Raw genomic sequence first — 23,050 nt, 5'->3', positions numbered from 1 at the left:
AGAATACTGTAAAGTTATTTAATGCCTTTTTTAGTGCCTCCTCTTCTGATAATTTTCAAATATAATGACTACAAAATAAAACTCTTTTGTAAGCTAAACTTGAAAAAAGGTTTACAAATAGGGTAAATAATATGATTTGTTAAACCAGCTCAGCAAATTCAGAAATCATGGTAAAAAAATAAATAAATAAAACAGCATTCATTCAGACATGACCAATTAAAAATTTTAAGAGCAGTTTTCCCATCTTTCAAAAATAAAATCTCCTGACTCTATCTACAATGTGATTGGATTACAGCACCTGTGTTTAAACACAAACACACACACACAATCTACAGTTTCCAAACTTCGTATCTCATAATTTGTAGTTCCAAAGATAGTTCCAAAAGTTCTTTAAGAGAAATTGTGGCCTAGGGAAACAAATCTAGTTTAGGGGTGCTTCATCAAGGCTCGACAACTCATCACAATATTATCTGCTTGGAGACAACCAATATTTTAGATTAAAGTACTTGTTGAGTGCTGTATGATACTACAAAACATTTTTAGATCCTCTCATCATTTTTTATTGATCCTTACAGCAATAAAGTAGTCAGAGAGGTTTAATCACACTTTTATTGAGCATACAGATAGAAATAGACAGGAAAATAAACATAGGTAATTTAAATAATTGTGCAATCTACAGGTCAAGAGGTACATTCAGAATCAAATCTCCTGACCCACAGTCCAATCCCTTTTCTGCTACAGTGCATCATTTCAATTATCACATATGTACCTTACTGTTTTAACACTGAAAAATATTATTGCTCAAAGTCATCTGCAGAGGCAGCCCTGAGACCACCACCATAAACAAAGACTAATCATCTGCACTGGGTAATTCCTGTAAAGTCAGTATACGAGGAAGATGACAATGCCTATGAACAATCTGATAAAACTCCCTCCCAAACTAAAATATTGGTAAGGGGCATAGGTATTTTAGAATCAGAAGAACTAAATATAAGGCTGAATCATTTCACTGCATAAATCTAAGGCTCACTTTCCCTTATGAAATGGAGCTAATCATACCCATGGTACTGGTTACTATGAGGATTAAATGGTATGAACATATGCACTCCATTTTATAGTGCCTGGCACATAGCTGCTACTACACCACCTACTACTTCAAATGATAAACTTTTGATACTTAAATTACTGATGTCTATCAAAAAACCAGCAATTCTAATTTTAATATAATATACACTTTAGAAATAAATGCTAAATTTAGATATAAAAAGATTAATATTTTGTTTTTCCTTGACTGAGTTTCACTCACAAACATCCCTTTTCAGTACTAAGATTAAAAACAACAAACCGCCCCCCCAGCACATTTCCTTCATAGTATAATACAGACATAGAACATACCTGAAATTGGTTCTTAATCTGTATACTTATGAAAATTTTGGCTACTGGTTTTAAAAAATAAATTTTTATTTAAATAACTTTGAATAAGAAAACTACTCATCTGACAGTACAAAGTGTTGATAACAGATCTTAATGTTTATAAAAAGTAAAGTCAAGGAAACCTAAAAATGAGCTTATTAATAGTTGCCAGTGTATTAAGAATGTAAAAATTGCCTGTGGTCAAGGAATCAAGTTGCAAAAAAGTGTACTTTTTCAAAATAATTCTAAGGGCTTTATTTTAAACAAGCAATACCACGGAAAACACTAAAGAAAAAATTGTATCCTAACTCTAATATGTTTCTATAATCCATATAATTTAAGGACCTATGGCTGCTTCTAAACAGTTATTGCTATTTTTATTTCCCTGTTTTCCACCAATATTCCAATATACCATAGAATATTCAAACACAAGCAATGCTGTATCAGTACAGTGATCTTGCTTAAATTTAACCATTGGCTGAAAGGCAAGGTACCATGTTAACAACCTGAAATGTGCAATTTTGCCAGCTGATATACAAAAATTCTAAATTAGCATATGAAAAGTAATCCACAGAGGCTATGTACAATTCAGAGAAGTCAACTGAATAAGAGGTAGAGAATGCCTATACTTACTAACCTAAAATGGGCTAATAAGCAAAGCCTTCTGAATGTTGTGTCACAATTCAACATTAAACATTGGCCTCTGGGGTAGTTATGGTCTCATTATTAAAATAATAAGTAATAATAAGACTATTAAATACCACTTGTAATTTGAGCTCCGAACACCATTCTTGAGTCCATTATATAAATTACTTCTAAAAATCACATAAGCCTGCAAAATGGAAACTACTGCACCTACTGTATAAATGAGGAAACTGAGGCTCAAAGTTAACCAATGTGTCCAAGGTGACAAAGGTAAGTGGTGAAACCTAAATTCAAAGCTGCCAATGTTGTAGTAGATATCCTTTTGAAAACATTAAGGAAACAACCTGAGTGCATATTGACAGAGGACTGGTCATATAAATCATGGTTCATCCATAAAATGGAGCAGAAAATAATCATCTAAAGAAAGTGAGGCAGCTTTATATGTATAGATATGCAATGGGACAATCTCTAGAACATAGTATTAAGTACCTACATACTGCACTGTCTAATATAGTAGCCACTGGCCACATGCAGCTATTTAAACTTAAATTATTTAAAATGAAATTTAAACTTCTAGTTTTTCAGTCATATTACCCACATTTCAAGGGTTTGACAGCCACATGGCTAGTGGCTACCATATTAAGCAGCTAGGTATAATACAGTTTCTACCCTCACAGAATGTTCTATTGGACAGCACTGATACAGAGTATCTTTGGAAGAACAGAAACTGGTAACAGTGGTTGTTTCTAGGGAAGGGGGCAGAAATAGCTAGGGTACTTATTCAGTATATGCACAGTTAACTTCTGAACTCTGTAACATGTCACATACTACCTATTTTTAAGTAACTGTTTACCTATTTTAAAGTATCTTGTGTAGTTCTCAAAAAAAAAAAACAAACCAACTTCTTGATTTACGCTACTTAGAAGCATAAAGGGCTCAGAAGTTCTGAAGCATAACAGATAGAGGTGAAGGGACAAAAATCACCTCTCAAGGCTCCCTAGAAATACGGCTGACTACTACCCTAACTTCAGTAAACATTCACCTATTCACAATACTATCTGGGATAACAAGCAAAAGATTACACAATTGCCATTTCTATGGAATTAAGGAGAGACAGAAAAAAACATTACAAGAAAAATGCTTACAAAGTATGAAAGCATAACTGGTCAAAAGGCAGAGGGGTAAGTTATATTCTTTTGGGAAGGAAGGCACAGGTCACACTGTCACATCTATTCTCCTTTTCTTATACTTCCATTTAATTCTCTACAGAGGAGCACTTGAAAGTGACAGTCTTTCAGTTCTGCTTTGAAGTGGCATTTTTTCCCCAAAAATGTCATTAGTTCTTTAAATGACAAAATACACTGAACAAGTTAATTGCTATATGCCTCAATTTCCTCACCTGTAAAACAACAACCTGTTGTTTAACCAATGTTTCACTAACTACTGGACATTTCTGCCTAAGACAGGAAACAGCCAAACCTTTGAGAAAAGAGGCACAGTAGTCAGATACTCCAATGTAACAACAACAACAAAAGAATCTGAACTGATTCTTTTCTCTCATTGGGAGATGGTCAGGCTGAGGAGGCTTGAAGGGCCTAGGGATGATTCTAATAGATGAAAATCTGCCCTGTAAGAAAAATGCATAGGAACAAGTTCCCAAACCACCCACTTTTCCGCACACCGACTTGGGATTCTCATTCTCTTCCTCTTCCATGGAGCTCTGTCATTGTTTAGATCTAGTCTAGCTCCGGAGCATGGCCTTTCATTGTTGCTCAAAACATACTATCTTTCACAGCAAGTTTAGGCAGGACAAAGATCTGTGCCAGGGCAGACAGAAGGCCAAGCTGGTGTCCACAAAGTGTCAAGGACATGAATTTGTCCCCACACAGACTGGCAGCCAGGAAGCCTGCCCAAATTTCAGGAATCTGGGTTTATGGGAAAAGAAAAGTATAACAGTCCTATCAGATAGGAATGTCATTCAGGGACTCTAACGGCTAATCATATCCACAAACATTCAAGGAAGTCAACTTACTGAAGAAAACATCCTACAAAATATAAGACCAAGCAAGGAAGATATGGCATAGTGAGAAAGGACGTATGACAATTATTTCTAGAAATCTGTATTTCCAAGTTATTATTAAACAAAATTTTAAGTGTAATAATTATCAATATGTAATTTAAATCCTTAAAAATTTATAAGACGGATGTTAAATTCATTTCATACAACAGATACATGTATAAAATCTCAATACTCAAGCAGCCTTAGACTACTATACGTTTATTTAAGGGAGTGAGACATTTGAAGATAAGTTTATATTAATGGGAAAGTACAAAGAAACTTGCCAATGTGTGCCAGCTCCATGACCCATGGGCAATGAGCATCACCTGTCTGCCAGTCAGATCACCAACCAACATTACTGTTGAAGGCCATGAAAGAAGCTGTTAAAACCCTGGTTTAATCTCAGCACAGGCCAGAGCAGCAGATTAAGCAGAACTTTGCATCAGTGGCAGGTCTCCCAAGTTCTCTTGATGCCACAGAATTCGTAAGTGGGATCAGTATGTTCTAAAAAAACATGGTACTGCAAAAGGAAAAAAAGGTTCCACAGCATCAAGCAGTGTAATACTTGAAACCTCATCATCAAAGTGACAGTTTTCAAGTGCCATTTATGATGCCCTAGTCTGGAAACATCCCAGCTAACCCATCTGATCAACAATTTCACAGATGGAAGCACTTGATGGCTAATTGGCAAGTCTATTATTCAAATAAAACAGCTCTCTGTACCTCTTCTTTCATTACTACAAGTCAAGGTACAAGACTGGTCATTCAAATTAGTTTAATAATAGAAGCTTCTCTCCCGAAATAATTTTTTTAATGAAATTACATATTTTGACAATTAATTTAGAGCACTAATCAGTTTCTGAATAGTAAGGAAAATGTTTTATAAACTAAAAAGAGTAAGATATATAAACCTTCTTTAAAAAGTTGTACTTTTGTTTCCTCTGTTTCATAAATACATCAAGATATGCATTATCATAGGGAATGAAATGAATGAAATTTTTATTCATTCCTTAAATATTTTCAAAACATAGATCAAGTACTACATGTCAGAATAAAGGGGGAAAAAACCCTCAAATACTTCGGTTTCCTAAAAATTTTTAAAGCAAATGTCTTACTCTTCACCTATATTTTGCAATAAAAATTTCCAGACTGTTTAAGATTTTTCAGTTTATGAAGCAAGTAGCCAGTGACAACATTATAGATATTATCTACCTGAGAACATGTTGTTGATGTAGAATAGGCTTTGGCATCAGAAAGACTTGTGTTCCAACTCTAGCTCCACTTCTTGTTAGTTCCGTGACTTGACCCTATAACATGGAAATAATTATCCCTACCCATATAGGATTGTTGTGAGGATTAAATGAGGAGATTAAATACACAGAACATCTCACATTAAAACATGGGAGCCCTCAGCATTCGTCCATTTGCCTCTCATCCCTTTCCTCATCCCACTTCTATAAATTCTAGAGAGGAATCTGATACAACTGTCAAAATACATAGGTTCTCTTTACAGATGCATACATTTGCTCCAGATCCCACTAAAACTTACATTCCCTATTCAGAGTACCTGGCTATCTTCCTATATTGCCACAATTTTCAAAGCCCCCAGAAAAGTCCCCAGGGAAGAGCCTTGTAGAAAGACTGAGCTATAAAATATCTGAAGACCTCAAGTAGTCTATAAGATAGAAATAAGGAAATGTACATAGTAACAAGAGCCTGCAAGTGGGAAGGAAACAGTAGCAAGAAACTGTGGAGCTAGGTGTAAAGTGAAATCAAAATTATCGCCCTACAATGATATATAGCCATATGACAGTAACAAAAGTGTATTTTACTAGGTAATAAAATAGTTTCCCATGAAGTAAGAGTATCTTTTCTATAAAACAGAAAGGGGTGCTTTTCCAAAACTAGATTTTATTATTCTACTAACCACTTCTGATAAGCATTTTCTTCCAATTACTCAGGCTCTGGTGTTTACAACACAAAGGAATAAAGAACTAATAATGAACAGATAGATACAGGCAGAAAAGAATGTAATCAAGTAAAGAGAGGAAATGCACATACATTTAAAAATAAAAGAAATAAAGAAAAGTATAACTATCATAGTCATTACTCTTAATTGTCCCCAAGTCCTCCCATTGTGCCCAACACAGGCATACAGTCTCCTAGAGGGGAGAGCCTGTGAAATCGCTGGCAAGAGTCTGAAAAGCAGCATAGGGAGGCTGCCCGGTAGAGACCACTGCCCTGCTCTGGCGGCATGCTTCCAGGGCACTCAACTCAAATAACAACCCACAAAGAACCACCCTGAATGTGTGTTGTGGGAGAGAACATCAGCCATGTTTGCCCAGACTTTGAATGAGTATCATATTTAAAGAAGTGTCCAAATGATAATATGAACTGAAAAAATTAGAAATTATGTTACACAAGTTTAAGATAGGAAACCCAAACATCAGTGTGCCAAATGAGCAATGTTACCAGTAAAACAAACATGTAAAACAATGTTGAGGGTAGGGAAGGAAAAGACATAGTTTGGATTTTCATGATTATAATATCCCATACATTTGGAATATTGAGGTTATACTGCAATACCTTAGCTTCCTATATTAGACAAAGGTTATCTTCTAACTTATTTCTCATCCCATATACCCTTTCTACCAAAAGCAGTACCAGATGTCATAGATCCATCCTTGACTTCAATTTAAAATCTTAACATTTCATTTTTTCTCATAATTTCGATTTTCTATTTCATCAGAATGCGATTAATTTTGGAAGACAATTTCGCTGTAACTGAAAACACATCACTGCTCCCCTTATGTTCTAAAGAATGCAAGCAAAGTCATGTATAGTAATTTCATATCAAAACAGAAATTTTACATTCCAAAGTGTCAAAGACCCTTCCCCTTGAAAGACCAGTCACAACTAGAATGTTCAAAGTAACACCGATTAACTGCAATGCACCCACCAGAAATCTGTTTCCCTTTCACTTGAGAACTCTCAAGAATAGATCTGAGACTTCTCAGGAGCACCACATATTTCATAGGGTTTAATATCTCTTCAGAAGAATTATACTACAATGACACCTAGAAAGAATAAGCTCTAATTAGCCTGCTTTTGACCTGACCTCTTTCTTAAATTTTCTATAGTAGAAACATCAGCTCAAGTACATCAATAATTAGGAAGTATACTTTTTAAAATAATAAATTACATGACAACAGCAAATAAAAAAAAAGAGCATTTTGTATTTCTGCTTTGTTTCTAAAGCAAAATCACTGTTCATTTGTAGTTAAGCAAAGAAATAAAACAATTCAAATTTCTTGACCCTTCCCTACTTCTTAAGAGGAAGAAAAATGGCCAAATCATTCTACCAATGTTAAGAATGGCTCTTTGTAAATGCTCAGAGGATCACCTCAGGATAAATACTTAAAGAATCAAATAGGGAAAAAGGTAAACAGAAGCATCCATCAGTATGTAAAAACTGTGACACAGACAAGTTAAAGAGCTCAAGGAATACAAAGAGAACTCATAAAAATCCTTTTGTAAAACTAAACGCTTTGCCCATTTTCATGCTACTGCACCAGCAGTAAATAAAAGTTTTATTTCAAATGTGACAGGTGTAAAGATTAATTGTACACATTAATCTATGTTGGCTGAAGCCACATCAGAATCTCTCTAGCAGATAAATACACAATAAAAATAAAACATCATAATCTGTAATTTATTTTAAAACAGTATGGTAATAGTTTCTTATCTCCACTTCCATTCTTGCCTTAAGTCTCATTTCCAGAATATCGAGGTTCTTTAAAAATGGAAGTCTGATGAGCATCACTCCTTTGCTCAAAAATTTCTAACAACTTCTCAACTCACTCAGAAGAGAATTTTCTACAAGGCCCTGCAGGATAGTCTCTGGCAACCTATATACTATCATTCTCTTCAACTCTAAGACTAGGGGAGAATATGGAATGCCTAAGTAAGGCAAGAAAAAAAGTTCCGAAAAATAAATTTAAATGAATTTCTGGCTTTGTTTTACTTGGCAGCTTTTAAAAAAAGTTTTACTAAAGGAAAATGTTATTTAATGTTATGCATTGACCTGTTTTGCTTTGTTTTGTTTGCTTCAGTCTTTTTGTTTTTTAAAAAGAGAGAACATCATACATGAAGTGGAAGTTATTTTTGCCTCCCTCCCTTCTAATGAATTTGGTGTGGGTTATCCAGGCTTGTGATTTACAATATGGGAGCCATTAATTACATGTGACTACTTAAATTTAAATATAATTAAAAATTCAGTTCTTCCATCACACTAGGCACATCTCGTGGAACAGTTATATGTGGCTGTAACACTTAAATCAATTAAAATTAAAATTAAATAAAATTTAAAATTCAGTTCTTCAGTTGCTCCAGTCACATTTCAAGGGCTTAACAGCCACATGTGGATAGTAGCTACTGTATTAGACAGAACAGATATGGAACATTTCTTTCCTTACAGAAAGTTCTACTAAAAAGTGCTGCTACAGAACGTGTTAATACTTTTACTCAAGGGTTACATGCCCTTAAAAATGATATTTTATGTTTTTAAAATTAGCATGATTTCATATTATATGCATATATCTACAACCTAAATTTTTATCTTAATATGTTTGTAAAGTCTATTATGCATATTGAGATACAGAATCGAGATCATTTTAACTGCTGCATAATATTCCATTATAAGGCATTTTGGCACAGATAGACATTTAAATACTTTGCAATTTTTCAAAAATCCAAAGTGCCACACTCACACCCACCCTAAGGGAAAAAAGCTTACATGAGAATTTTGGCTTCCTCAAATCTTCATTAACACTTAAAATGAGAGAATTTGTTTAAAAAAATCTAATACCTGTTTTAATTTTCATTTCTCTGATATAACAGTGAGATTGAGTATCTTTTCATATGCTTGTTGGCAATTCCTGTTCTACTGATTATCATTTCATGATCTTTTTTTTCTGAGACCTTTTTTTGTCTTTCTGATTTATATGTGCTGTGTGTGTCTTGATTTAAATGTGTCATGGATGAACCTACTGCAAATATCTCCTCTCCATCACTTGTCTTTTAAGTTTGTTTCTATTGTCTTTCTTGGGACAAGAATTAGTAATGTATTGAGGTAATCCAATTACCAATCTTTTCTTTTGAGTTATGCTATCCTATTTTGAGGTCATAAAGATTAAATTTTCTTCCAAAAAATATTTTTGGGGGCTATCTACTGTGTGTCTGATATGGCCACATGTTAGTTTATTTAATCCTTTTAAGAATCATCCGAATAAAGTATTATTACTCTCATTTTAAAGATATGGTAATTGAAGTTTTATTGTGGTAAAATATATATAACATAAAATTGACCATTTTATCCATATTTAACTGGACAGTTCTGTGGCATTAAGGACATTCACAATGTCATGCAACCATCACCACCATCTATGTCTAGTGGTTTCATTTTCCCAAACTGAAACTCTGTACCACTGAACACTAACTTCTCATTCTACTACATCCCCCAATTCTTGACAACCACCATTCTACTTTTTGTCTCTAAGAATCTGACTAATCTAGTACCTCACTTAAGTGGAATCATAAAATATTTGTCCCTTTGAGATTCGCTTCTTTCACTAGCATGTCTTCAAGGTTCACTGATGCTGTAGCATATGCCAGAATTTCCTTACTTTTTAAGACTGAATAATAAATAACCCATAGTATTAATACACCACATTTTGCTTATCCATTCAGTCATCAATAAATACAGATTGCTTTTACTTTTTGGCTTTTGCAAATAATGTTGCTATGAACATTGATGTACAAATACCTGTCTCAGTTCCCTACTTTCAGTTCTTTGGGGTATGTACCCAGACATGGAATTGGTGGCTCATATGGTAATTTTGTTTAATTTTTTGAAGAACCACCATACCATTTTCCACAGAGGCCACACAATTTTACATTCCTACTAGCAATGCACAAGGGTTTCTCTACATCCTCACCAACAGTTGTTATTTCCTACTTTTTTTTTGGATAACAGCCATCCTAATGTGTGTGTCTTCCAATACTACAAAGATTAATTTTCACAGTCAGGTCTTCAGTCTGTATGGTATACATTTTTTGAACACAGAATAAGGTAGGAATCTAATACTCATTCCCCCCCCATAAAGAAAGCCAATTGCTTCAGTATCATTTAATGAACAGGCCTCCCCTTTCCCACTAACTTTTAATACCATAATCAAGTTCTCATATATGCATGAGTTTATTTCTGGGCTTTCTATTTGACTATACTGATCTACCTGACTACCTGTATACCAGTATAGCATTACTTGAGTCAACAAAACATGAAAATATATTTTGACATTTGGCAGTTTCTTTTTCCTTCCTAAGACTTTCTTTGCTATTCTTAGATTGTTTTCTCCTATATGAATTTAAGAATCAGCTTTCTAATTCCTGAAAATTCTGATTGGTATTTCTATTAGAACTGCATTAAATTTATGATTAATTGGAGAGAATTGGCACGTGGTATTGAGACTCATCATCCATGAAAATGGTACTGTTTCTTCATTTATCCCAATCATTTTCCCACATTACTATATAAAATTAACCCTTTCTATAAAACATTAGACCAAAACTTAAAGGACAAATAATTGGAAAAAAACATTTCTACTCCAAGACTCATAACAGAATTCAGAAAAATAGTTGCTGGTTATATTATATATACAAAATCCATATACTGTGTGGACTTGAGAGTTACAACAAATAAAATAGAGCATATCCAATTAATAAAGTTATTTTCTTAAGGCTAGCCACCTGAAATAATCCTTCAAAATGTAGCTTACATCTCACCACTTTCAGAAAGTCTTCTCTGAACACTAACCTACAGTATTTTCCCTTATTTTTCCATCTGGAAATTACTGGGTCTGTGTTAGAAAGATACAAACTGATAACTTACGGAGAACACATGTGTTTTCAGTTTGTGCTTAGTTTGGCCTATACATGTTTCTTAAAAACCAGACACTAGAAAAATAGGGAACTTCACACAAAAATCACAGGATTTCTGACTTGCAGATTGTATGTCACTCTCTTGCAGGGACACAGTTAAGAGAGAGTCCATTTCCATGTTTCCTTAATTATCAGGGTCGGCAAAGCACGCACTGATTCTTAAAGTTTCTACACAAAAGTGACTGGTTAATTTCCAACTCACATTCCATTGGCCAAAACAAAATCATGAGCAGGCTAATTTCAAGAATGATGAAAAGAGTATAATCCTATTATGTTCCTAGAAGGTTAGAAGTCAGAAATATTTGAAATAATTGAAGACCCTGCCTTCAAACTCTTTCATTCTACCTATCTCCAAACTACCACTAGAATTATTTTTCAAAAACACAGACAGATTTATCTCACAACACTGCTTAAAAAACATCATGAAAGTATAACATCTATGGGAAAAAAAAAGTAAAAATCACTAACAATGACATTCAACACCGTTTATAGTCTACTCCAAACTCCTTTACCAGCTTCTTTTCCCATTATTCCCCCTCACATCGCCTATTCCTGCCTATTCTCTCTCCTTTCTGAATACATCTTGGCCATACTCCAAAATTTAGCTCAAGCTTCATTTCCTCAATTCAGTCTCACTTTCCCTTTTTGTGGAAAAAATTAAACTCCACATCCACTATACTTATAATTCACATTATTTATAATGAGCACTAGTATTCCCTCAAAGTAGTCAATACGTGCCAGGCACTTAAAACATAACTGCAGTGTGTCTACTAGAATATAAGATTAAGTAGCAATGTTCTTGTTTACCCTGGTATTCCCTACAGCCTAACACCCAACACACAAAACTCAAAATATTCGCCTACAGAATTCAAATACAAGACAAGATAATAAATGACACTGACATTTTATTTAAGGTTCATTTACTTTTAAGCTTACCTTGACTCTTTCTCAAGCTAAAATAGACCCAGAGACTTAAATTTTTAAAAGAGACTAGAGACTATGCTTTGGCTATGCCCATCTCTTGGGTTTAGTCTTGACTGTTTTTGGAAATAGTTTAGTTGCCAAGACCTAAGGTGAGATAGTTACAAAGACAATCAAGCAGTCAACCTACAGCAGTAAATGCTTTTAATACAATCATCTCACATCTTTCAGTAATTTCAAGTTTGTAAGCACTTTAGCAAAGTAAATTAAAAAACACAATGAAATATAAAGCTATTAGTTCACAAATCTATCTATCTTTCTCTCTTCCTTCATTTATTTATTTATTTTAATGGAGGCACTGGGATTGAACCCAGGACCTTGTGTGTGCTAAGCATGTGCTCTACCACCGAGCTATACCCTACCCCCCAGGTCATTAGGTTTGTTTGTTTGTTTGTCTGTTTGTTTATTTATTTATTTTAATGGAGGCACTGGGGATTGAACCCAGGACCTCGTGCATGCTAAGCATACAATCTTAATTGTTCTATTATAACATCTGCTTCTGCTTCAAACTACTGATAAGTTATATTAAAGTAGGGGCTTGTGGACAGACTCAATGATTTTGGCCTGCCACTGTTCAAGTATTAACATTTTAAAATGCAGTATTAAAAAAAATAATACTTCAAGTTGTTGTATAGGCATGCACATCATAATGAAGAACTAGGAAAAAGTACCATGATAAAGCTAACAGAAGAGAAAGTTTTAAGAAAGACATTATAAACAATGTATATATTAAAGTCTAGTGAAAAGAGAACAAAAAGTAGGCCAATAAACTTGGCAATTTTGAGCAATTCCAGTACAGTAATGGAGGAGGAGTCCAGAATACAATCTCATGAGGGTCAATGGATATTAAGGAGGTAGAACATGTGAGTATATGCTATTATTTCAGAAGTTCTGGACATAAATGGAAGAAAAGATTTAATAGCAGCATACAGTGAAGTTTTATTGGTTTTTGGATACAGGACACTTAAACATCTTTGTAGGCAGAGAGAGGGGTCAGTAGAGATGAGCACGGTTTCAAGAGAATAAGTGGAAGGATTAACCACAGAAAAGAGAAAGGTCATTGCTATTCAAAGAAAGTTAAGAGTCATTAGAATGGATGGAAAACCCTGTTTTACTACCATTCCCATGTTTTAAAAGGGCCATATGCAAACTTAACAGCAAGTAACCTGCCCCTATTTATGAGGAAATTCTGTCTTTTCCATTATATGGTAACATAGTATTTTCCACTGATTTTTGGAGGGGTAAAACAACTATATCTCCTCTCCTATTTTTATTGGCTCCTATGCATTATGAAATGGAAAGAGAAGCTATTATCAATCCAAACATCTTAGACTTATTAAAAATAAACAGTACACTTAATATTTCCTGCCTGTTTATTAGAAAAACTTTACATTTCATGTTGTAGAAGTAACATCTTTATCTGTTCATCAAATTGGTTTAGAACAAGAGTAAAATAAAATTTTAAGAAAAAAATTTACTCATTGAACTCCTAGTATTTGATAAAGGAGGTATCACAGAAATAAGAATCCCATAAAATATTCTGTTGAGCATTTGTCATTTAATTGGGAAGATGAAACACATACATGAAATAACAGATTCTCAAGCAACATTTTTTAAGTTCAAGTAAGAACACAAACTGAGCACACACGGTTGATTAAATTATCAGAAAACAAGGACAGCTTACTGAACCAACACTTAGTTTTCCACTTAATGCAAAGGTTTGCAGTGGTCATTTAGATTTGATGTAACTCAATCTGTGGTCAGTAAAACCATTACTTCATGTCTAGCAATTTCCCAGCATGGATATATAATTTATTGCATCTAATACTTAAAAGTTACTTTGGAATTTAATTTTGATGCAACTTCCCTTAGAATTCCACTAAGACAACACCTGTACCTATAATTTGCAATTCAATGTGCAGCATCTATATACCACCTCAGTTCACTTCTCATATTCTTATATGTCTTAACATTGTTATTGCTAATTTCAGAATGAATTAGAGAAATTCTAGAAGCTATTCAGAATACTTACAAAAGTATGGAAGCAGCGTTACTAGGTCAAGGCCAGAATGGCTTAAGCCTCTTAAGAGAATGTATTATACCGATCTTACAAAATGAAAAATCATGAAGAAACATGGTTACAGTAAAGGAATGCGAGAAATATCCAAAACTAGCAAGAGTAAATGAAAAATAACTGAAGTCTATGCAAGGATGTGATACAGAATCACAAAATCAGTTCGACTTTCTAATAGGAAAAGGTTTATTAGTCACAAACCAGATAGACCTAATCAAAGAATTCTTGTAAAAGTGCCTACAAAACATTGAAATTTTCATGAAATATCAAACAAAACTATTTCTTACACAAAATATTGAACTACTTTGAATAAAGGAAAGCAAAGTCATTGATAGTATCATGGAAATAGAAGGAACCTGGCAACTAAAAGGGTCCTAAAGGTGGTTATAAAAATACTATACCAAAATTTGCACATAAAACAATATATTACATAAAAGTCTCAGGAAAGGAACAACACATAGTCATCTGTTCTGTGAATGGAGGACTAGAAAGATAATCAGTGTAGAACTCAAAAGAGGCAGAAATTTCTTCTTTACCTGAAAGCAGGCAGAATCTCCTGAGACAGAAATCTATCTGGAGGCCCTTTGCCCAACAGCATGGAATAAGATAAATGGTAACATTAAAACAACTGAAAATTCATTTTATTTTAATAAGAATGTAAAAGAAACCATATTCACCAAATTCAAAGAAAAAAGACGTACTAGTTTTTAATTTATCTATGTATATAGTTACTCGAAGGAATTTATCAGCATTAAGACTGTTCATACAAACATTCTACAGGTCGGTTTTCTGGATCTTGCCATTTTTACTTTTTCATGTGTTACCTTTAAAGTCTACATTGTAAACCCAGAAATAAGATATTTTGAGTCTTCTTTAAACCAAAAGGCAAGTTTGATAATCCCAAACGTTTAAATCAAAGCAAACAGAGAAAATTCTTATTCCTAGGAGAAAATTAAATTAAGATAGTAGAAAATATTCTCCACATGTTATTTAGTGTTGCAACACAGCAACGAGCAGCAAGGGAACCTTCTTACCATAAGGTTATCTGTGACGTGATTTTCTTGGGACCGATTTCCTTCTCTTTGGATAACTAGTAAAAGGCTTGTAGTTTACACACAAAGAACTACTTAGATTCTATATACTAACCTGGCCCAGTCCAGGCATACCTCCTCCAAGTCGAAGAAGTCTGTCCATATTTCTAGAAGACAGAAACAAAGGAAAACGTTCCTAAGCACAAAAGTGTTTACTCAATTGCTATCTATATAATTCACCTTCAGTCACTCAGTATGTCAAAAATATTGGTGGTAATTACAACACAACATCAGACTTCCTGTTAATTAACACCACATATTAATTCAAGAAGCTGTCTTCCATGCTAATTAACAGACCTTATTTTACTGCTTTGGTTTTGGGTTATCCCCAGTTTTAAAGACAAGCAATCTTAGCATACTTTCAAAACTTTGCTATCATTAAGTTAATTATATTTTCTTATTGTTATCTAATAAAGTACCTGAATGAAGAAAAAGTGCCTGAAATGCTTATCATACATATGATTGAATTTCCTTCAATTTGTCCAGAGTGTACAAATAAAAATCCTCACTTTTAAATTAAATTTTAACATCCTCATTAGTAAGTTCTGTGCTAATTAACTTACAGCTTGTCAGTTATCATCAAAACTACATGTGAAAGACATTGTGAGCAGATTATGGATCTCTGAATTAGCATCAAAGACTTAAAAAATGAACTCATTATACTAAAAGAAATATTATAAACATTAAATGCATTAAGATAGGGCTCTAGAACCCACACAGATATTTTGTATTATTTCAGATACTGTGAAGATATACACCTTTTTCACTAAGGAAATTCAGCTACTGTTCTCAATCATAATTTTAGAATTAATCAACACAAAGCAGATTAACTTTGAAATATCAATCTGATTTGTTTTTTATGACAGGAACTACAAAAGACATTCTCATAAGCTTGAAAAATTTACAGAAGAAATCAAAGGAAAGAAGTAGCAAAGGTACTAACATGGCCTCAAATACACAGAAAGATTAATCAGATTATAAAAATTAATTCCAGTACAACTAAATACTTTAAACATGAAAACGATGCATTTTTTTCTACTTGAAAATTGCTACTATGCCTTAAAATTCCTCTTCTTCCTAAGTGAATACTTTGGAAAATGGTATTACTACAAATCATATTCTAACTTAAGTGCTAACAGATTAGTTTAGTCATTTGTCCATGATGTTTTACTAGTTAGCACTGCTATGCAAACCAAAACTCAATAAACTCAATACATTACATCATTACATTACTGACTAATCATGTTCGGTGAATCCTGCTAACAATTTAATCTTGGGACTATGTAACACTGTTAATGTTGTAAACTTTATTCAAGTCCACATTTAGAAAAGTACACAAATGATACAGTCATAGAATCTGCACAAGGTGAACACACCACCATAACCACCTAGATGAAGAGAGAAAAACTTACCAGCACCTAAGAACCTCTCACACCTGCTTCCCACCACCCTGCAAAAGTAGAATTACAACTTCTAACGGCATAGATTACTTCTACTGTTTTTGGATTTTACATAAATAATATACTTTTTGTTTGGTTTGTTTCACTTCGCAAGTTTGTGAGACTGACAATGGATAAACTCATTTTAAAAAATAAAAAGGCACATAAGAAAACTTGATAGTCCAGACAAAATTTCCACTCTACAACCTCAACTCATCCTCCCAATAGCAACATTTGCAAATACAATCTCCATCAAATGCTCATTAAAATCCCTCAATTCAAACATGGCATTCAATACATAGCACTTTTTTAAAGGCTATAGACTGAAGAAAACAAACATAAAACCCTGTGTATTTTAAAATATAAGACATTTATTTCTCTACAATATATTACCTCTCCCCCCAAATTCTTCTGGACCAGGTTCAAGCTTATAAACATAAAGAACCATGGAAAAAAAAACTTTAGACATTATATATTCCAGGCCAAAGTCAATTCCCAGCTGTGTTCAGTTTATCTGTTCCCCCTGTGTTGTTTCTGATGACTTTACACAGACTCCAGATGCTGTGAATATACATGAGCAATGTGGGGAGCAGAGGGAAAGAAAATCTGGCAGGTCAAATCTGTGTTTTTAGCAAAATTAGATGTCTCAGCAAACAGGAAAAAATATTTAACAAACTAAAACATTTAAGGTAAGATAATCAGGTTTAATAAAAATGCTAACATTTGAAAATGAAACACTGATAAATGTTCTAAATCACACTACTTAAAAAAATTATAGAAAGCAAACAAGAACAAAAATGCTAGTTATCTGACTTTAATGGGCCCTTAAATCTGGTTATCTACCACATATTTATAATCTGATGTGTGTTAAAAAAAAAAAAACATTTTCATAGCATCTTTATAACATATCCTGAAAGAACAGGTAAAAGTAAAATACATTCTTAATTCTCACCTGGTCAGGAACTACAACTCTTGTGGTGTTAAGCTTCAATTTCTTGAGTTTGACAAATTTCTTCTTAACTCAAGCTCTTGCTAATACTGGCAGGTATAACTTTTCCCAAGTTTGTTTTCTCTCTCCTAAAAAAAATTAATAAGATATAATTACTCTGAGAACTAAGCAGGGTAATATGCCAAGAGCTTTAAAAGAAGTAAAATTCTTAAAAACAAAATAGAAATCAAAATTGATTTTTAATCACCACTGTGGAATGAAATACCAAGCATGGAGTGAAATACCATCCCTGGGACTTTATGGAGCATAGTGATTAACCCTGTATCCAAATTTTATTTCTGAAGTTTCTTTTTTGAGCAGTTCTAATTCTATGTAAGGACTGACATTTCATGACTTCTAGTCTTTCAAAGGTGTTTCAAAGAACAAAGAAAATTCATTTATTTTTAAATAGAACAAAATATTTTTTCAAATAGAACAAAATTCATTCAATTGCACATTATTACAAATCTAAAATACATTATCGAATCTTAGTGGTTACTCTTCCTGTATCTTGAAAGTTTGTTATTTCATTACCCTAGGAATCACTTTGTCATGTCTTAATCAATTATTCCCAACTATGCCAAAAAAGACTAAAATAAGAAAATGGAAGAACAAGGATAATCCCAAATGATGCAGTAGTGAAATACATTATAGCTATTGCATCATCCTTCAGTTTTTATTGTGCTGCCCCAAGCACTGCTTCATCTTTTAAAGATATAAAAGACGAGAGACATCATCTTTGCAGTCTTTTTTTAGCTTTCATTGAACACAGTTGAGAATTCAGATTTTTCATATTCCTTCCATAATGGAAAAGAGAGAAATGACAGAGAAAAAAGGAGAAAAAACGTTTCACAATTATTAGGGAATCACAAAGTGAATATAAAGAAATAAGTTAACAGAACTCTAGTTTCTAATGATAACAACACAAATGATATAAGCCAAGGTTTCTTCCCCCCAGCTGACATTCAGAACCAAATATACATATCCAAAAAGATAAGAACTCTAATTCAAAAAGATACATGCACCCCAATGGTCACAGCAGCACTACTTACAATAGCCAAGACATTGATATAAACCAAATGCCCGTCAACAGATGACTAGTTTAAGAAGTTGTGGTATATATAGGGGGGCAGGTTTAGGTCAGTGGTAGAATGCATGCTTAGCATGCACAAGTCCTGGGTTCAATCCCCAACACCTCTGTTAAAATAAACAAATTAATTAATTAAATAAACCTAATTACCTCCTCCCTCCAGAAAAGAAGGTATGGTTTATACACACACAATGGAATATATTCAGCCATAAAAAGAATGAAGTATTGCCATTTGCAGGAGCGTAGATGGACCTAGAGTATGTCATACTAAGTGAAGTAAGTCAGACAGACAAAGACAAATATTACACGGTATCACTTATATGTAGAATCTAAAAAATACAAATGAATCTATACACAAAACAAAAACAGACACAAACATTGAAAATAAACTTATGGTTACCAGGGCGGGGGGATAAATTAGGAGTATGGGGTTAACAGATACAAACGACTGTACATAAAATAGATAAGCAATAAGGATTTGCTGTACAACACAGGAACCCACAATTCAATTATATTATAATAAACTATAATGGAAACTAATCTGGAATACATATATATCTGAATCACTATGCTGTACACCTGAAACTAACACAATATTATAAATCAACTAAATCAAATACTTCAATTAAAAAAAGTCTGCAGACATAGCCAATTGTCCCCTGGGAGGGCAAAATCATCCCAGTTTAAATCCACTCGTATAAACAAAATCTCAGACCACTGACAATATCGTAGATCAATTTCCTCAAACTTAAAAACCAATGAGTGTTGGAAACAGCTTGAGAACTCTTCAAAAAGTTCAATGTTATCCAGAAATTCTATTCCTAGGTATATATCCAAAAGAACTAAAAACAGGTATTCAAAACAAGTACATGTACAGGCATATTTATAGCATCACTATTCACAACAGCGAACAGCCAAAGGTGGAAACAGCCCAAATGTCCATTAAAGGATGAAAAGGTAAATAAATTCTATGTATATATACAATGGAACATATGGAATATCATTCAGGCATAAAAAGAAATGAAATATTAATACAATTTACAACGTGGATGAACCTCAAAACATTACGCTATGTGAAAGAAGCCATGCACAAAAGGTCACATATTGTATGATTCCATTTATATGAAATACCCAAAATATATAAATCTATAGAGACAAAGTGCAGACTGGTGACTGCCAGAGGCTGGGGAGAGTGGAACAAAATGTAAAAATTGCTTAATGGGTCAGGGCTTTTACTTTAGAAAAATGGAAATGTTTTGGAACTAGACAAAGGTGATAGCTGCATAACAGTGTGAATATACTAAATGACACTGAACTGTTCACTTTAAAATGGTTAATTTTATGTTATGTGAACTTTACCTCAATAAATTATTTTTTAAGAGACTGATGAGCTGAACAATATAGTTCCAAGATCAAAAAGGAACTATGACATTCTCATCCAGTTAGTATTCAAAAGGACTCTATCTCACACTATTTTATAAGAACCCGTTTTGCTAAAAAGGTGTGCAACATATTCTTTTCTCTTTTATAATACGTTCATATGTGGATAAATGCTGAAGTGTACACAAAGGTGAATAAAAGGAAATAATGTAGAAATTTTAAAAATCATTGGAATAACTATATAAATTGGTGTTTATAAATCAAAAAATAAAACTGTTTTGTGAACAAAGATGATGGCCATCCCCTCTTCAACAAAATTATAAGCTATGTTTTCAAAAGGACTGCATCAGAGAAGATGAAAAAGTTCTGGCGATGGATGGTGGTGATGACTGCACAACAAAGTGAAGGTACTTAATGCCACTGAACCATATGCCTAAAAGTAGTTAAAATGGTAAAATTTATGATATGCATACTGTAACACACATACACACATACAAAATATTGCCAGTGCAAGCAGAACCATAGGAAAAAATAAGCTAGGGTCTATTAGAGATGTATTTAAAATGTGAAACTGATCTTTACATGATGAGTATGTTCCAGGTTCATGCATAATGAATGATAAGCACTTAATTACATTCAAACAATGTTGTCCATTTCAGGTATATATACCTTTAAAACCAGGAATATATGGAATAAAAATGGGTATGCACTATGTTTAAACTTTATTAACATTTCTGATATAGTTTTTTTTTTCTTTACTATGCCTTTAATTTTATTTCTGTAAATTACTCATAAAATGACTTAAAGGTGAAAAATTTTAAAAGGTCTACTGGATCCAGACGGTAAATGCTGATGACTTTTTTCCTTCATACATGAGGTTAAAACCTATGAGTCTGCAGTCTAAGTGCCAGGATTCAAATCCTGAGTCTAACACTTATTATTAGCTCTGTGTCACTGGGTCAGTTACCTCTCTCAGCCTCAGTTTCCTCATCTGCAAAATGGGGATAATGATAGTGTCCACATCATAGAGTTGTTTAGAAAATTAAAGACAATGAACACAAACAACATTTAACACACTACTTGGCATATAGTGAGTAAACAATGACTGCTAGCTGCTCTTATCAACACTACCATCCTATGAACATAGCTATGGATCATCCAACACAGATCCTTCTTCCCATATAGTTTGCCACTTAGTGAATTTCAAATCACTGGGCATATTTCACAGTAGTACATGAATCACACTGGAGAGGAGGGACTTGCACTTTGCAGAATTTAGCAAAGGGGTTCATATAACATAAAAGAGAATACTTCCAATGTTTAGAAATAAAAGCAATACAAAAGGTCTGTGGATCTAAACCATTTTTACACCTATCAAAAAGCACAAGACTCAAAAGCTCATTTATGGTATGATTAACTAAAACATTATTAGATAACTATGCCTACTATGTCATACATGTTTAGAATCCTAATTGGTAAAAACAGTATAAAATAAGTATCAGTACTTTCAAAAGGATAATGATTTTCAACTTCTTCATCTCCCAAATGAGTTAATAGCTAGTCAGAACCTGACATGGTGTTCATGCTGGAATTACAATAAATCAATTCTCAAATATTTACAGAAAATATATGGAATCATGAATAACCCTAAAAAACAGATCCTTCAAAATTATCTTAATCTGGATTTGGAATGTGACAATTTTTCTTAAACTTCTCAACCTTTTCACAAGGAATGCTGGTGTCCGATAATTCACAAAATTCAAACAAAATCATGAAGCCCTTAGCTGTTTGGGTTTATCATTCTGTTACCTAGTTCATTTTTCATTTTTTACTCCTCAAACCATGCTGCAGTTAAATTCTATTACTTCTCAGATTGATGCTAACTCCTTTTTTAACTACTCCATATTTGAGATCTCACTGTGTTTTTAATTCCTGTACTCTCTGATTTATGGAAAGTAATTAGAAATTTCTTTCTCTCACTTTCTTAAGGGCTTTCTTCAATGGAAGAAATAGAGTCAACATTAAACTTAATCATATAAGTAGGATTTTGAAGCATCATCTCCCCCCAACCCTTTAGAACAGTGAGGATAGAATTGTCATAAATATCTTCTTGTGCCATCTCCTAATTACAGTATTCAAGTAAAACATTTATTAAATACTATCTTGTATATAAGATGATACAGAAATAGAGCCACTAAGAAATTCTGTGGCTTTCACTGAAAAGAACTTACAATCTACCTAGGGAGGCATGGTATAAACCCATGGAAAATACATAAAGTGAAGGGATAGCAGTGTGGAACTAAAAAGGCTCTGGAGGCAATCAGACCTAGATTTGAATCCTGGCTTCATCACCTCCCCTCTCTCTATGATGTGGAACAAGTTACCCTCTTCTGGACTTTAGACCTTATCTATAAAATGAGGGTAATATCTTCCTTGTAAATCTGTTGTAAGAAAAAATACAAAGCACCTAATACAGTGCCTGAAACATTCACAGGTACTCAACAATGTTGTCATTGTTGTTATTACCATTATTATCTTAGAGCCAGAAGAGATTTTTAACCCAGTGCTCATTTTACAGATGGGGCTACTAAAATACCATAAAACAGAACATGAATGTCAAATGAGTGCAACAAACAGGGTACATGACAAGTTCATGAGTAACAAACCATGAGTATTTAGGTAAGGCTTTCACAGATAGACACTGACCGATGAAACAAACATTGCTATCAAATTGAAAGCAATTAAATAAAAGCACAATTATTTCTTGTTACTGATTTTCAAACAGGGGTTCTGAAACTAGATACTAAACACAAGGTTTACAGACAAGTATAAAAATAGAATAAATCCATATCGGACAGGTTAAAATCCAGCTTTTCACTTAGTACAGCAAT

General features: G+C 33.4%; 1 protein-coding gene across 3 annotated transcripts in view; it reads right to left on the bottom strand.

Moving 5' to 3' along the window:
• The window catches only part of PSMD14 (proteasome 26S subunit, non-ATPase 14), an 85,945-nt gene that overhangs the window by 61,396 nt on the left and 1,499 nt on the right, over window positions 1–23,050 (bottom strand). The window contains exons 2-5 of one of the 3 annotated variants that reach the window (XM_031451538.2): window positions 17,654–17,778; window positions 15,318–15,369; window positions 5,330–5,424; window positions 4,402–4,637 (exon numbers count right to left, since the gene is read on the bottom strand). In XM_031451538.2, coding sequence (XP_031307398.1) covers window positions 4,402–4,473 — 72 coding nt within the window. In that variant the 5' untranslated portion in view covers window positions 4,474–4,637; window positions 5,330–5,424; window positions 15,318–15,369; window positions 17,654–17,778. Of the gene's footprint in view, window positions 1–4,401; window positions 4,651–5,329; window positions 5,425–15,317; window positions 15,370–17,653; window positions 17,779–23,050 lie in introns of those variants that run through there. The other 2 variants (XM_010985579.3, XM_064484847.1) reach the window with 2 other exon arrangements.

Source organism: Camelus dromedarius, chromosome 4 (genome assembly GCF_036321535.1).
Source record: "Camelus dromedarius isolate mCamDro1 chromosome 4, mCamDro1.pat, whole genome shotgun sequence".
In the NCBI taxonomy this organism is placed as follows: Eukaryota; Metazoa; Chordata; class Mammalia; order Artiodactyla; family Camelidae; genus Camelus; species Camelus dromedarius.
This window is presented reverse-complemented; position numbering and strand designations above follow the sequence as displayed.